Source organism: Brienomyrus brachyistius, chromosome 21, assembly GCF_023856365.1.
Source record: "Brienomyrus brachyistius isolate T26 chromosome 21, BBRACH_0.4, whole genome shotgun sequence".
Lineage (NCBI taxonomy): Eukaryota > Metazoa > Chordata > Actinopteri > Osteoglossiformes > Mormyridae > Brienomyrus > Brienomyrus brachyistius.
The window spans coordinates 12707210-12723374 of record NC_064553.1 but is presented as its reverse complement, the minus strand read 5'-3'; the positions used below and the strand labels follow the sequence as shown (position 1 = coordinate 12723374).

General features: G+C 48.4%; 1 protein-coding gene across 3 annotated transcripts; it reads left to right on the top strand.

Moving 5' to 3' along the window:
- Nucleotides 1-1242: 1242 nt before the first annotated feature.
- On the top strand, nt 1243-14976 carry LOC125716534 (SH2 domain-containing adapter protein F-like). Of its 3 annotated transcripts, none has more exons than XM_048988951.1 (7): nt 1243-2025; nt 2843-3187; nt 5014-5167; nt 7049-7258; nt 11005-11167; nt 11246-11365; nt 13699-14976. In XM_048988951.1, exons 2-7 carry the CDS (start codon nt 2849-2851, stop codon nt 13883-13885), a joined length of 1173 nt encoding a protein of 390 aa, XP_048844908.1. In that variant the 5' UTR covers nt 1243-2025; nt 2843-2848; the 3' UTR covers nt 13886-14976. The 3 variants fall into 3 exon arrangements, with proteins under 3 accessions (XP_048844908.1, XP_048844907.1, XP_048844906.1); XM_048988950.1 differs by having other exon boundaries at nt 1244-1715; nt 1923-3187; XM_048988949.1 differs by having other exon boundaries at nt 1244-3187.
- The last annotated feature ends 1189 nt before the right edge of the window (nt 14977-16165 follow it).

Genomic DNA, 16165 nt, shown 5'->3' with positions numbered 1-16165 from the left:
CATTCTGTATAAAGAATGGAGACTTGAAATGCAGCTGAAGTCAGCGGTCTGCCATGATTGCTATTCCTCACTTGAACCACAAGTACAAGAATATTACTTAAGAAGTTAGTTTTGAAAACCAAACTTCTAATAATTCGTATAGATGTAGTACTGACAAACAGCCACGCGGGGGCAGTACAAACCATGATACTGTTCTCTACAGCGATTTCGGAATAGTTTGTAACACCCATTTGCTGTGATTATGCCCTCAGTGAATGTTACAAAAAGTTAGCGGAGTTTTTACTAAAGTATGGCCAGAGAAGAAAATAAACAACTGAACAAATAATTATTTATATTTTCTTTCATTAAGCACAAGATGGTTAGAGGTTAAGGTCTCCCCTTAATCCAATAAGAATTAAGACGTAAAACTAGAGTAGTTCTTTGGTTGGTCACTTCCTACTTTAATATAAGCGCACAATTCACTGATTTGTTATACATTGTTCCAAGTTTCCAAATTAAAAAGTGCTTTCTGTACGGGTAACTGGAGTGGCTGTGGTTGTGGAATGTGTTGTGCCCAGGTCTCTTTGTGCATTTGTTTAGTCCGGAACAGATGGATAATTGGAGGTAAGACTATGGACGCCTTTCGAAATGAAAGAACCATTGACTTATTTTTAGTTTCACGCAGAATCACCAGATAGAGTTATTTTATAGCAGATACATTGCAGAAAGGAGACTAAGGTACAGAGTAAAATACTGATTTAAACAAAACAGTAAGAAAAAGTGTAAAAAGGAAACTCCACCTTTAATCACAGCAACATTCCTTCAGGTTTTACTTCTGATGTGGATTAGATTTAATTCAGGGTGTTTTTGTATTAATAAAAATTGTATTTTACAATTTATATAAGACGAATATTTATTTATTATCGTGGCAGCTTGAATGTCACACACAGTGATGCATTTTAGTGGGAACTTGTTAAATAGCATTACCGTACAAACCGTTTTCTTTCAATTTTCACTTTTCTGTCCCTTATAACTTGCTTAAATTCTTCTATTAATAATTTAATACCAAATGTCTCAAAAGTGCTGATCGAACATTATGTCATTTTCCATGAGGACAAATCACCGCACTTCCGCCAGGGGGCACACTATAAGTCCGGCCCACTAAAAGGAAGCCCACATCAAGTATTTAATCGTCGGATCTCTATGCCCGTACATAACAATGCTTCATATATAATACAAGCATAGAATATCAATGCATAACGTGGCTACCTATATAATCACCAACAGGACCCATGTCAGAAAAGCGACACGAAAACATACACTTAAGACGGGGACATTAAATGTCGGCATGACTAAAAATTGACGAGCGGGCTGTTTACTCCCCTTTAATGCGATTGTTCCCAGTTCTCTTTCCCATTCGCGATTATCACTCGCTTCCTGGCGGAACTCTCCGATGTCTCACCGCTGCAATCCCGGAGTTGCTCGTTTTTCCCATTTCCTATGTAGCGCTTGGAACAAAAACTATGAAGAGCCGAAACGCTGATTTCCCCCCCTTTGTTCGCGTTTTAATCTGAAAAAAAAAACAACGTGCGGAGCAGAAGGCAGCGAACTCTCACCGCGAAGCGACACAATATTCCCTGGATACAAGATTTAAAAAAATATATTTGCATAAGATATACATCAGATCACGGAATACAAATCGTGTGATTGCATTAACAAATGCTCCAGGAATACTGGTAACAGTGAAGTTCGATGTGATAAAAGGACTGTTTGCAATAAATATTCCCAGCCAAATTTGCCTTCCTGAATATTAACCGAGAATGTAATTAATATGTTACATATTAATATGTAGTCTTTTTCTTCAAATTGCTGAACTTTTATGAAAATGAGATGCATCTACTTAGCAAGCTAATTCCTTCCGTACTCCACAATGAAATCAACAGGACTCTCAAAGCACTGCATGTAAGCCTCCAGGACTGACCAGGACGCAGTTCCCAATGAGGACCAAGCCTGAAAAGAGTTAGAGAAAAGGGAGCATCAAAAGAGGTGAACTTTTTCATTGAAAAGTATTTTATTAATCCACACATTTGCTCTTTGGTGTGTATTATTTACATAGCGCAATTAAAGATACACAGCACATTTACTGTCGTTTTGCTGATGCGCTTGCTGTTTCCTATTCGACTTTTTCAAACCACATTTGACTTATTTACGTACTGAAATTAAATTTATAGCATACTTTAGATCTGACGAATGATTTACCCATATATACGAAGCTGAAGCAGTATGTTTTAATGTGTGGAGTAATCAGTAAGCTTGAAGTGAAGAAGTTGGACTTTTGATGAATCAACACAGGGAGCAGCTGTCACGTCGAGTCAAGTTTGATTTTAATCTACGAAGAAGGAAGATTGAAGTATCTTGGAGAATGTTCTAAATGATGAGAAGACAAGGGCGTGCACGTTAGTTAGTTGACTGACGAATGTTTTTTTCTCTTCTAAGTACATTTTCCATGGGCAGTTAAGGATATTGTTGTTTCCCGAAGTCGCAGCCCGCAGATCAAAGCCAGCTGTCAGGGCTTGCGGGGAAAGTGTCGGTCTAGCGGTTCTTCCGATCTCCGATCTGACTTGCTGCGTCTGTGCGCCTTTGCCTGGCCGGATTTCAGAGTGATTCACCATTAAAATCCTACTGTGATGTTCCTCCAAGAAACAGAGGTGTGAATATTGAAGCCTATTTGATTTACTGCGCTTCTGGGGTGCTATGCACTTAAGGTTAGGTTAAGTTACCTTCAAAATTAAGGCAATAAATGCGCAAGGATTTATTCCCTTATCGTGCATTTGTGGGAACCATATTGAATGTTTTTGTGAAGGAACCCATGGCAAAGTGGCTGAAGGATTACCTGAGTTTCAGCAGTCGGCGAGCCCCACCACAGCCACCTAAACCAGACTACACGGAAAGCGAGATCCTCAGAGCCTACCGGGCACAGAAGAACCTGGACTTTGAAGATCCGTACGAGGACGCGGAGAACCGCGCCAGGAACGAGCCTGTCATGTCAGATCTGACCCATCATAGCTTAGGCTCCCCGCTCAAGTCTGTCGGTACGGATGTAAAAATGGTGTCGCCTAAACACCGACTCATCAAGGTGGATTCACAGGAGCTGGGTCGTTGCAAAATACTGCTGAGTGCCATCTCGTTTGAAGATCCGCCGGAGCCGGTAAGTGTCTGTAGAGATTACCCAGTATTGCTTATTATTCATAATGTACTTTAATGCACGCGTGTTACTCTGCAAACTAGTGTTGGGAGGGACTACACATGATCACTTTGTTAACTTTGGCACTGGCCATAGAGCTGGATTTCTGAGCCAATATTGCAACTTCCAGCAAGGTGCTTTACTAAATTTATAGGGGAAAAGAATTTACTTAAGAACCTCGGCTGCCGAAACTCCTACATGGTCACACTACGCACTGCCTCATTTTGTCAGTTTTTTATGCGTATGCCTTAATGCCTGGGAAAGAATGAATGAAATTGGTAAAATTGCAGACGGTATGCTTTCCATTCCCCTCATTTAATGCAACTTCATTCAAGATATTCATCTCTTTTCTCCGTATAGAAATCGGTCGCAGAATGTAACACTAATCACTGGGCTGCGAATGTAATCACCTCCGTCGCTGCGCAGATCAAGACGGCGATAATCAGACCGGAGACACTCGGCGATCATGTTTCTCTGAGCAGCCTTTGCCCCGTTCTGTCTCGCCACGGGCGGCCCGTGGGACGGGGGATTAGCGAGGGAAGACATGACAGACTCACTCATCATAAGAATCCATCTTCTAACCACTTATCTTGGTCAGGGTTACGTGGGGATTTCAAGCAGTATAACTACCAGACGGGGTACAAATATACAGCAGTTTGTTCTTCTGTATATATCAGCAATGTGTATACATGATGATACAGTGGATTAGGGGATATTCACAGTGCTGAAAGGCATTAAATTATAGCTGTGATAGGGTGTAATTTGAGAAGCGAGTACCTGTATGTATGATTAGCCGGTCAGACAGACTGAGCCGTCTCCAAGGGGTCATGCTTCCGCTTGCTGTTAGTGACAAGACTGCCCCCTATCCATCTGCTCGTGCTTCTGGGTCGGTGCAGATGGCTTTTGGATACCTGCTTATAGCCCTGTCTCTGCCCCAGCATGAGGGCACTGAAATAGATGACACCGTCAGCATTCCTTATAAGGAATGCCAGTCCGGAGCGGAGTTCCCAGCATGCTTTGAGAAGCACTGTGATCAGGTGAGCAGATGATGGAATCTGCATGTCTGTTCAGTGTCTGTTCAGTGGTTTGGACCAACATTATCCAGGAGGGTTAGGAGAAAGCATTCCGATCGTGCTCAAACAGCAAGACAAAAAGTCGAAGCTTCTTTTCAGACACACACACACACACACACACACACACACACACATGAACGCACATACAGACGCACACAGAGTCCGCGGTAGCTCTTTGGAATGCTGCGTGCCCCCAACCCCCACACTGCATTCCTCACTGCGCGCCCAGTGGCACTGCCCCAGTGGAGGTGGTGCTAGACCCAGGGGGATATCTGTGTAGCGCGGGGGGGGGGTGCTGAGCTAGGCGTATTAGTCAGGCTCATCCGTGCAGACGTACAGGAATGCTGCAAAAGCACAGCCATGGCTGCGGCCCTGTAGCACACGCTGCCACCCGCGGTCTGGTAATTATTACATCCCCTTTAATGAGGCCAAAGTTTCCACGCAGAGACGCTGGGCTCGCACAGCCTGGCAGCCGGAGAGGTCTCTGCGTTTAAGGGTCTGTCGCAGGCCCCTACAGAGATGAGAGACGCGGTCAGGCCGCTTTCGGGGAAGCCAGAGGTCCTCCCTTCCAGGCGAGCATGCTGGGTAAAACGAGGGTGAGATCTGGAGGACGCATTTAGTCACGGCTAAGCGGCTGGAGCTGTGGGCACGGCAAAGGTGTGGCGATTCCTAAAAGCCAGCCTCCGTGATTGGATCTGTGCCCTCTTGTTACCCTAGGTGGTCCCGTCGGCACCCCTGGCCAGAGACACGGACTACTCGGACCCGTTTGACGCCCGTCTGGATCTGCGGCCCATGAGGCCCGGGATGGAGCTGGTCCCGACCGAAAACAACGGTTACATGGAGCCGTACGAGGCCCAGCGGGTCATTGCCGGTATGCTGCTCTCTGGCTTCTCTCAGCATTAATTGTTATTGCCAGGAACTGTGGTACCGGAATAGGTGCTGTTCCCTCATCCAGCCTGCAGAGCGGCGCTTAATGCGCTGTGACGTGCTGCCCGCCAAGTCTGATTGTTTCCACGTCCCTCTGTGTCCCCTGTGCAATTTTTTATCCTCTCTCTCTCTCTCTCTCTCTCCCACACTCTCTCCATCCCTCTCACTTTCCCCGTCTCTCCGAGCCTGAATGTCGCACTTTTTTTTTCTCCATTTGATGATCTGGTGGTGAAACTCCACACCAGTCCCCCCTGCCAACTTCATCCTTAATTATCACCTCATCCCTCATCCTCCGTAGCAGGGAGTCCGTGACCATGGTGAGGTGTAGTAGATGGGAGAGTGAGTTTGTTTCCTCTCTGCCGCCCAGTTGCAGTTTGCCTGCCTGTCATTCTGTTCGACGCTCGTCTGTCGCCCTCAGACGTTAAACTGGGCCAGGAAGCTTGGGTTTGCAGGCTGAATGACTGGTGGCTCCTTTTAGGAGACTGACCCCCTTAATTCCCTGTTTCCTTCCGCCTTCCATCTTAACCCCTTTCCTATCGGTAGGGTTAGGGTTCCATCCCAGTTTTTCAGCATCCATCCTCCGCTTTATGGGTTTCATGAGTGCTGTTCCTTTATTCCTGTGCATAAAAATCCTACACCCCCCCCCACTCCCACCCCAGGGTCTGTCCTTGGGGGGGGGGGGGTTTCTCATCACCATGGAGACAGCAGGGGCACCCGCCAGCAAAGTGTCATCTGAAGGTTAAAGTTTCCCTGGTTCCTTTCCTCCTTCCGTTTGCTGCTCTCTTCGGTGATTTATCCTCTGTCCCTAAGTGCTGCTGTTGTCACTAAATTGTAGTTTCATCCTCATTGTGTGACACTGGCAGTGCAACACTCGGCAGCTGTAACTGACTGCACTGGATAACTGAGCATCCATCTGAAGCTCACCGTTAGCTTCGGCTAAATGGATTTTGTGTCCAACAATCTAACGCAGGCATCGATCTCCAGCTTCCCTCTTGGTTTTTGGGGAGATTGTTAGAGCTCCGTGTTCTGCATTATATGAGCAGTATCGATGGCAGCCATTCCTTACCATGCTTCTGGGTTACACTGGCAACGTGGGATTCCTCCCTGCCTGCTTGTCTTGGGGGGGGGGGGGTGGTCTGTGGCTCAGACGGTTAGGATGCTGTGGTCAGAAAGTCACCAGTTCAAATCCCCGGATTGGCAGAGTAATTCCACAGATCAAGGCCCTTAACCCCATATTGCTTTGGGGTCTGACTGACCCTCCCTCCTCAATTACACACCACTTTGGATAAAAGCAAATGGAACAAAATTGAAGCATTACTACGCTGAAACGATTTATCGATTCTAATCGATTGAATATGATTTCATGGACTTGATTAATAAATATCGATTCATATCATTGAACCTTGCCAGAATGCTGTTAAAAAAAAAAATCTGTGAAAAAATTCTCACACCAAGCAATTTAGATCAGGACTCTTCAAATCTGGCCCTCGATTCCAAATCCAGGCCTTGTTTTCAGTTCTCCCAGTTGTTTAATAATTACTCATTCTGATTGGTCATAGGCTTCATACTTGGCTCACAGGTAAAGGAAGGCTGGAAATTCAGCAGGACCCAAATCTTGAGGAATCCTGCTATAGATACTGACCTTAGTAGAGAGTAGAGACCAATACATTACAGTATATTTTATATAGTTCAGTGCGACTATGTTCCTACATTTTCAGTAAGCAGCTGTCCCATCCTGAGCCAATATTAGCATTAGCATGTATTGTAATATGCAAAATTAGCAGTGCACTTTGTATCCCTATCCCTCGCTTTCTCACCGCGTCAGAGCTTCAGCGGGGCATGGAACGGCAGAAGGGTGTGCCACAGCTTTACGACACACCGTACGAAGAGCGGGTGCGTGGGCGGAGCCTGGGCCGCCTCGGGGTCCTCGACGGAGGCAGGGAGAGCCGCCTGCCTCGAGACGATGAGCGGCCAGCAGATGAGTACGACCAGCCCTGGGAGTGGAAGAAGGACAACATCTCCAAGGCCTTCGCAGGTACTGTCTCAGCCGTGCCCCCTCAGCTTCGCTGCTTGGCCACACCCCCTTGTCAGTTTCACTGCTTGACCACGCCCCCTGGCCTTTCCTGAATTCTTGAATTTCACACATAGTGTACTAGGCATTGTATCTCTGTGGACTTCTGGGTGACTGATGAATATGTTTCTGTGGCCTGATTGGCTGTTTGTTGGTAATGTAAGAATGCTATACTGCCCTACAAAGGCAGAACACAGTAACTACACTGACACTGAACCTGTACCATAACTGTAATATTCATACACTCTTTTCTTTAAAACCAAGCATAATTGAACTAAGCTTTTATCAAAAAATCAAAGCCTAAGAGAATCGATTTCTGTCACCATTCAATATTGATAAAAAAAAAATGTAGTTACTGTTTTATCTTTGTTTGGACAGAACAGGAGAGGGTGGCAGTGGGTGTAGCACATTGGTCTGAGATGGGGTGTGTTAATCATGACAGCGAGTACTGATTGGCTAATACTCCCCAGGTGACTCTCTTTCCTTTGATTGGCTGACGGACCCTGTGATCCTGGCAGCAATGGTGTGTGTGCATTGGCATGAACATAGTATCTGTGTCACGTTGTGTAGGTAGTGATGACTTTCCTGTTCTTTGACGAGGGAGAGGTGGTACGGAATCCTGCAGTGCATGCTGGGATACTACGGCAGGCTCGGCCGCGAGAGCCACCTGTGATTATTTCGGAGGGGACGGGAGAACGGTGCCCTCCCACCAGGGTGTAATCCGTCGGTCTGCCTGGCTGGGATGTCTCTGCCTCTCACAGCCACGTGTCACACGTCTTGTCACGGTCTGCTGAGGTGTTTTTCCTAACATCTGTCCCCCACCTCCTCCCACAGTGACGGTAATCATCACCATGTGCCCAGAGGTGGCAGTGCGGTGAGGGGGGGGGGGAGGGCACGCGCATACATGGTTGGACAGTCTGACATGCTAAAAAAAAAAAAAGTAAATAAATGTGTGTGCACAGCGGTGGGAGGCGTGTGTGTTCAGATCAGGCCCTTTTGTTCCGGAGACGGATCTGGCATTCCCGCTGGCCGCCTAACGTTCCGCAGTGCCGCCACACTCAGACGCATCCCGCACACGAACAAAGACCAGATTTCCTTTGTCTTTACGGGCCAAAAAAAAATAAGCTCTTTGCAAGGTGGCACTTATTTTTAGTGCGAAGCCGCAAAGCCTGTCGGAAGACAGCCTATAAAACCAGTAAAGCCCCCCAGCCACCGACCACACCCCTCCCCCCACCCTGGGGGCTGACCTCCTTCTGCATTCCTGATGTTCCCAACTGCCACGTTCGGATAAACACCTGTGACGTCTATCTGGTGTCTGCCCTCTTTGTGTGGCCTTGTGTTTTATGCCGGTGTGGCACTTCTGCATGTGTGAGGTGTGAGGATCTGTGGGTGGGGTGTTTGTGTGTGTGTGTGTGTGTGTGTGTGTGAGAGAGAGAGAGAGAGGGGGAGGAAGGGAGAGAGAGAGAGAAGGAGAGGGAGATTACTCCTCTGACAGCTTGCCTGCCATACTCAGTCCCTGGGGTCCTCGTGGTCTGCCTCCGTGTGTCTCCGAGGTCAGGCAGCTTGGGCAGGTACATAACTGATGGTTGGGGGGGGGGGTGGGGGGATGAGGCTGGGGGAGGAAGGCGATGCTGATGAGCTCTCGGTTTTTTTTGCTTTTCCCATGGCACCGAGCGGAAACCCGGCTGAGGATCCCGACTCATTCCCGTCGCATCGCCAGGGAGGCCGATATCTGTGCAGCTGGAGATGCTGCATTCAGACGCCTGCTAATCAGCACGAGCAGCAGAAACGGATGTGGAGATAAAGGGGGGAAATTGCTGATAAATGTCAGGATGCGCATTTTGATGAGTTGGGCCCGTCGGCACGGCGTCGGGGTGAGGTTAGGGGCCAGCAGCTGCCTTGCTAACGACACGAGACTCTGAACATTAGCTGCCCTCGTTAGCACAAACGATCCGTTCTGCGTTCAGTAGCTCGCACCCGCACACGCCAGTGCTCCCGGGGGGTGTCATTTAATCTGCGGAGCCAGAATCTCCGCATGCAAGGGTCGCAATTAATGGAACGAGCTGAAGTCGCTAACCATCAAGGTTAGAATTGCGTCGAAAAAATGTTTCATTTATGTTTTAAAAGCCGTAACAGCTGGGATGCTGAGAGTGTTATGAGGTTATGGGGGTGAGGAGTCACTCGCACGCTGGGGGGGCGTGTGTGCGTGTGCTGACAGGTGTGACGGTTGCTCGTGTCGTGAGGGAACCACGGAAGATCACATGAAGGGCGTGGACTGAGCTGAATCGCACGCACAAACCCACACGCCTGCACCGACACATTTAACTGATTTTTTTTAAACCATTTTTAACAGCTGAATAATTTATTGGAGTTGTGTGGGTTAACCGTCAGTGCTACAGTAGTAGGGCTTCCAGGCACTTGGGCTGGTTTAGCTGGTTAAAAGCTAGATACTACCATGAATGTTGCTGTACCCATGGTCTGAGATATACTGCGAAATACCTTATATTTAAGTAGCAGATCCTTTTACCCAAAATGATGGAGTGTTGAAAGAAGGGTTAGTTTAAGGGCCAAATAGTGAAATTACTCTGCTGACCTTGGGATTCGAACCAATATCCTTTAGTTCACAGACATAGCCGCCTAACCCACTGAGCCACACCCCACACCCAATGAGTGTCGTAATGTGTTCTGCATGTCCATGTTAGATGGGGGGGTGGTCAGGTAAAAGGTGGAATGTATGCGGTCCCCAGATGGACCTATTGCGCCGAGCCATGGATCAAGGCCCCCCCAATGAGGCTCCAGGCCCCACTCGCTAATTAACCGGGGGCTCCTGGGGCCACGTCCCGCAGCCTTGTCTTGCTAACCGGCAGTGCAGGTGGCTTGATGCCCCGTTCCTGGGGTGCCGGGGATTTGCAGGACTGTGAAGACGTGAGCCTTGCTGGTGGCTTGTTCTGCTCTCGGCCCGATTCCCGCCCCCCCCCCCCGATGATGGGGGCCGACTGTGAGGTCTGTGCCGCAGCCCGTGTGCCGAGGGGCTTCCCGGTCTTCAAGGAGCGTGTCTTAAAAAAAATCAAAACAAAGCCCCCGGCACGACAAGCAGCACCTTTTTCCGTCGTTTCCGCTGCCGTGCTTTTGTTCTTAGGTGGTAGGAGCCACCGCTGGCGTTTGCTGCCCCCGCAGCCTGGGGGCTGATTTCCTTCAGTACTTAATGGCCTTTCCACATTGTCTCCTGTATCTCTTGTCCCTTTCTCCTCTCAATACCCCCCCTCCAATGGTGTGGAAAACAAGGTGACCTCAGACTCTGCAGTGGGGCCCCTACCTGCTCCCCCCACCCCCGCCTCCCACCCCCCGCCTGGCTCTCTGCACAGCCACAGTCTTAACAAGACGCGCTGGGTCGTGGCCAAACTGGAGTGCTGCCCTTTAATGACCCCATCCACGCTCGCCCCTCCCCGGCCTTCCCATAATCCCCTGCAGCATCCACTTCCCATGTCTTTGCTGCATATGCGTTTTGAAGCCCCTCACCCTGGGGCTGTGGATACTGGGGCAGTTTTATTGCTGTTGTGTTGTTTGTCTAAATATTTCTCCCTCCCCAGATACCTCCTCCTGTCCCACATTCTGCCCTCCCTACCCGTCTCTCTGCCAAGACTCTCTCACTAATCTCTTGCACCTTCTCCTTTTTCACCCTCTCTCTCTCTCTCTCTCTCCGTCTCCAGTGCAGTTTGACGGGGGTGACTGGGAGCGGCCCTCGCTGCAGGCAGAACGCCCCCGCCCTCCCAGACACGGCACAGCACTTGGGGGGGACTCCAAGTACCGCAAGAACCCCCCGGTGCCGCTGGGCGAGCGAGTGGACCCCACCTTGCCATTGGAGAAGCAAGTGTATGTGATCTTCACCCCCCCCCCCCCCACAGTGAGTGGATTCTGAGGCTGACTGATAAATGTTGAACCCCCCCCCAGATGGTACCATGGAGCCCTGAGCCGCTCTGAGGCAGAAGCTCTCCTCACTCTGTGCAAGGAGTGTAGCTACCTGGTGAGGAACAGTCAGACGAGCCGCTCCGATTATTCGCTTTCCCTCAGGTACGTTCTGCCCCCCCCCCCCCCTTCCCACCTTCTCTCGGCACTGTTCTAAGGACATAAAGGCGAGGCACATGTTTGAAGGTTAACCGTCAAGGGGCAGTGTGTGGTTTAGCGGGTTTTGGATTCTGTGCCTGTAATCGGAAGGTTGTTGGTTCGAATCCCAGACTCGTCTAGGTGATTTTTACATTTGGGCCCTTTGAGCGATGCCCTTAATCGCTCCAAGGACTGGCTGGCCCTGTCTTCTTAAAAATGTTTGTCACTTTTGGATAATATGGTAAGTGTAAAAAAAAAAGGTTAAATGATGTAAACGTTGCTCTCCGAGGCCCTCGTACCGCCTGCTCACGCGGCTGTCTTGTCTGCTGCCCCATGCTGGTACCGTCTGTATGGGTTCACGGCTCCCCTGTGCATTGGTGACCTTTCTGTGATGTGGCCCTCCTCAGCTGCCAAGACAAATACTGGCCGGCCCTGTCGCCGAGCCGTGGTGCCCCGTGTTACCTGTGGATAGAAAGGAAATCCATGCTGGGGGTGTCGGCGTCCCAACCCACCCGCAAATGGCTCGGGCCCGCAGTGTCGCGCCCTGAGGCTTAATCGGCACCGAGGACACAATCATGGCAGTCCGTTCACCCAAGTGAATTTTCCACCAATTTGCCTGACCCATTTTCCTCTAACCTATTTCTTACGTAGCCTTTCTGTCTTTTGTGTGGGGGTGCGGGAGGGGGATTGAGCCCCACGCGTAATGGCCGAGGCATATCAAAGGCACGCTTGGTCTGTTTTTTACACCCCCCCCCCCGAACAAAAGGTGATGGAAAACCATTGTGGCAGCACCGTTGGCTGTCTTTGTCCGCTGCGAATGAGTTCTCGAAGGTGTGCTGCGTGTTGGGGGGGGGGGCACGGTAGAGATGGGCTCTGTTCGCCGTAATGACTGACTACAGCTGGCCAATTAGAGCCCTATTCTCTCACTCGCTATAATTAGAACAACAGCTGGGCAGCGATCACTTAAAGGGGAAGTGCACGCCCATCCGGCTGCACGCGCGCGCTTCCTCACTTTCCCTCGCTGTTGTTTGCTGTTTTGTTTGGCCTTTCGTTCTGCTTTCGTTTAATTTTTCCGCTTTCGGCTGTTACCCCCTTTTTCTGTTTCTGTGCTGCGCTAATAAAACGTCCGCACGTGTGCCTTAAAGGTGCGGCGGGTTGCGTGGTTCAGGGCTACTCGCTGAGTGAATGACAGTTCTGCAGCAGACGCCGCTGGAGAGATGCCCTTATCCATTTTCACCACTGCCGTGTTTAAATTCTGTGCCGGCTGTCCTCACCCTTTTCCTTTGCTCTTTCTGCGATCGCGTGACCTTAGCAGTGCAAAGGGAGCCTGGAGCTCTGTCCAAAAGCTGGTACTCATTCCTGCTTAATTTCCCTTTCCATCCGTCGTGCATGTTAATGCGAGTGTGTCTTATGTTATATGTACATAGGTAGGTCATTGTGTTATGTTTGCCTCTATGTGTCTGTGGGTTTGTGTTTATCACATTGTAGGGACCAAATTTCCCCACAATGTAGTAAAACCAGTAACTTTTTAGCTTGTGTGTCTCCACAATATACACCACAATTATATAAAAAATCTGTTAATCCAGTAAAGAACTAAAAAAAGTCAAAAAGCTTGTATTTGTCTTCTGTTGTAGGGGTAATGATAGGAATACATGAACTTTAAGTATATATGCGTTTGTGTGTGTGTGTGTGTGTGTGTGTGTGAGCGGGTATACCTATCCTTATGGGGACACAATGTCCCCATAATGTGATAAATATCTGTTTTTTCCCTTATGGGGACTGGTTTTATAAAAATCGGTGACTGCTGTGAAAAAACTAAAAATGCAAGAACTCTTGTATTTTGCTTGGTTACTTATGGATATGGTTAGGGCTGGGTGGGGGTTAAGTTTGTCATAGTTAGCATTAGCATTTTCCCCATAGAAGTTAATGAGCAGTCCCCATAAGGATAGGTACACCTGATGTGTGTGTGTGTGTGTGTGTGTGTATGTGCGCGCACCTGTTTGTTGGGCTGTCTCTCTGTATCTGAAATGACTGCTAACAGCTTCTTTGTAACATCCACACCCTGTATCTGTGCAAATCCGAGCCCAGAGTGTGACGAGACAGGAGTGTGCTCTTCGGTTATGTGTGTGAATGTGTCTCAGAGTCTCCATGTATTTTTAATAAACCCTGAGCATGATTCGAGGTGGCTGTCGGTGCACTTCTGCCGAGAGAAGCACAAGGCTGCAGGTGTGAGAGCTGGAGGAATGTGTGTTATTAACACAGGGTCTAAAGGTCAATCTCTGCTTTGTTTCATTCTGTAGGAGCTGCCAAGGATTTATGCACATGAAATTCACTTTGTCCAAGGAGGGCAAGTACATCCTGGGTCAGAACAGCCCACCCTTCAACACCATCCCGGAGGTGATCCACTACTACACCACCCATAAGCTGCCCATCCGGGGCGCTGAGCACCTCTCCCTCCTCTTCCCTGTCATGGTGCAGACCCTCTGACCGCTTCAAGGTGCTGGGTGTCAGCTGGGTCTGCTCATGGGAATTTTACTTGCATAAAAATGTTTTGAGGGCAGAATGAAAAATGATTGGTTCAGAGAGATAACCAATCAGATTGTAGAGGAGGTGGGTCCAAGCAAGTAGATGAGGCAGGACCAACCAATCAGATGTCTTGGTCCTTCCTCTTCTAGTTCTAGCTGCTTATACCCACCTCCTCTACAAACTGATTCAGAACATCCTTGTGTAAGTAAAACTCCCACGAGTGATGCGATTGGCATTCAGGGTGGGCTGTATCCATTACGGATTTTTATGATTTTTTTTCATGGATAAGGCAGGGGGAGTAACCCCCCCCCTTGTTCTGAGTGCCAAAGTCCGGTGGATCTTTGATTTCATATCATAGCGGGCTGTGAACATATAGCATATAAACAGACACTGGACCTTGACCAGAGACGAGAACCAAACCGCCTATGATTTTGCGGTCGCAGGTAGCTGATTCCAGGTCAACTCCCGGGGACGGTCGCAAGAAGTTTATTGGGTCACGCAGACTTTGTTTGGACTGGGTGACTCTCTTTGTTTTTCTTTTTCACCTCCTGACGTCAGATTGTCTGTTCGGTTTGACTTGCTGCTGCTGTCCAGCAAGCCATTTTCATTTTGCCCACTGAGATTAATCAGCATAGTCACTGTGCTCCGGTCTTGTTGATCTTGCTGATCATACACACTGCATACGCCTCCTGTACGGCACGATGCCACGGATCCCACTACACAGAACGTCAAACGACGCCCTTCCTGGGTTTTGTCAAGCTCTTTGTCAACTTCCTGTCCATCATTCGGTCAGGAATGTGTCCTGGCAGATGAAAATCGCTCTCTTTTAATTTGCAAATATTTCTCCCCAATTCAGTGTTTCACAGTTTAATATTAAATGTCATTCATCATTGTCATTTATAATAACAATGATACTGATAATAGTGAATAGATTTAAGTTATTTGTTGGTACTTAATCTGGACTAAGTGATTAATATAACCTTTCTTACCAGTATTATGTCCCTTTTCTGACAGCAGCAAACGACTGTATTAAAGTAATTCTGTTACTGTAACTGCATTGTTGTCTTCAGTAGCATCTATTAGCGGCTTGACTCTGATTCGCTTAAGACCAATCCTTCTCAGTGGAAAGAGCCCTAAAAGGTGGATGACTCAGGTTCCCATGGTCCAGTTTTCTATTATGGGGATCATTTTTACACACATTTCGACAGTGTAAATTTGCAAATGCACTTTAAAAAAATTCAAAAAAATGTCTTCTGAAGTGCCTGGGGCGAACCCACGGACCACAGACTCTGTGCAAACTTGACGGCGGGTAACAGAACCGCACCTGGTTGCCACGGCAGCAGGACACGGGGCCAATCCAAGCAGTGTGTGCTCCATGGGTGGGTCTCAAAAAAATTCCTCTTCATCAAAGGCAATGAGTTTTACTGGGGAGACATTAAATGGTGTCGTGATGGGACTTCATGCAAGCTGTGCCCTTAAGTGCTGTGCTGGACTTTGTCCTGAGGGAATGTGACACGAGGAGGTTTATTGTTGCGCTGATAACGCAAAGCGGTGGAACTTTGACGGAGAAAGCTTGCGGGCAGGTGGTATGTGTGTGGGTGCCTGGGTACGTGTGGGTGATACGACTGATGTGTCAACTGCTAAAAGGGTCTATTTGGGAGTTAAGTAGGAGTATTCTGTGCTTAACACACAAACATCAAATGTCGTCGATGTCGACTGTGAAGACCGTGTTGACCCTGTCCTCCTGGAGCCCTCCCCTGCTCTTTTACCCTTGGGGGGTCATGGTAATGCTGCAGACGCTATGGATTCCATGGGGCTTTAAACATTGCAGACACAATCCTAGCACCCCACCCCAAATAAATATTCCATTTGCCTTTATCCCTCATTCCACTTCTGCCTAATTCTGGCCAGGAAATCCCTCAAAGCCCTACTGTGAGTGTTACATCATCAAAGCAGCTCGCGGTTTCTGTTTCCGCAGCGACTCCACTGCTTATAAGTCATGTGACCAGCTGGATGGGAGGGGTCCTTGGCACACTGTCAGGGATTTGTCAACATTATTCCTGCATCCGTCATTAGGGAGTTGCCGGCCCCATGTACCAGGCCCTCTTTGCTGCATGACCGTTGACCCTTCCACCTCCTGCGCTGCTTATTATGGGCTGGATTTTTAGTGCATCTATTTTCAAACATTATCCAGTGATTTGACTACTTTATAACTTTAAGGGTTACCAAACAAAATAAGCT

Bases quoted from the DNA above. Each gene is read 5' to 3' on its own strand.
- LOC125716534 (XM_048988950.1), top strand. From the start codon at position 2,780: ATGCGCAAGGATTTATTCCCTTATCGTGCATTTGTGGGAACCATATTG. The intron at 5,168-7,048 runs GTATGCTGCTCT...TCACCGCGTCAG, and splicing joins GGCCCAGCGGGTCATTGCCG to AGCTTCAGCGGGGCATGGAA. The intron at 7,259-11,004 runs GTACTGTCTCAG...CTCCGTCTCCAG, and splicing joins CATCTCCAAGGCCTTCGCAG to TGCAGTTTGACGGGGGTGAC.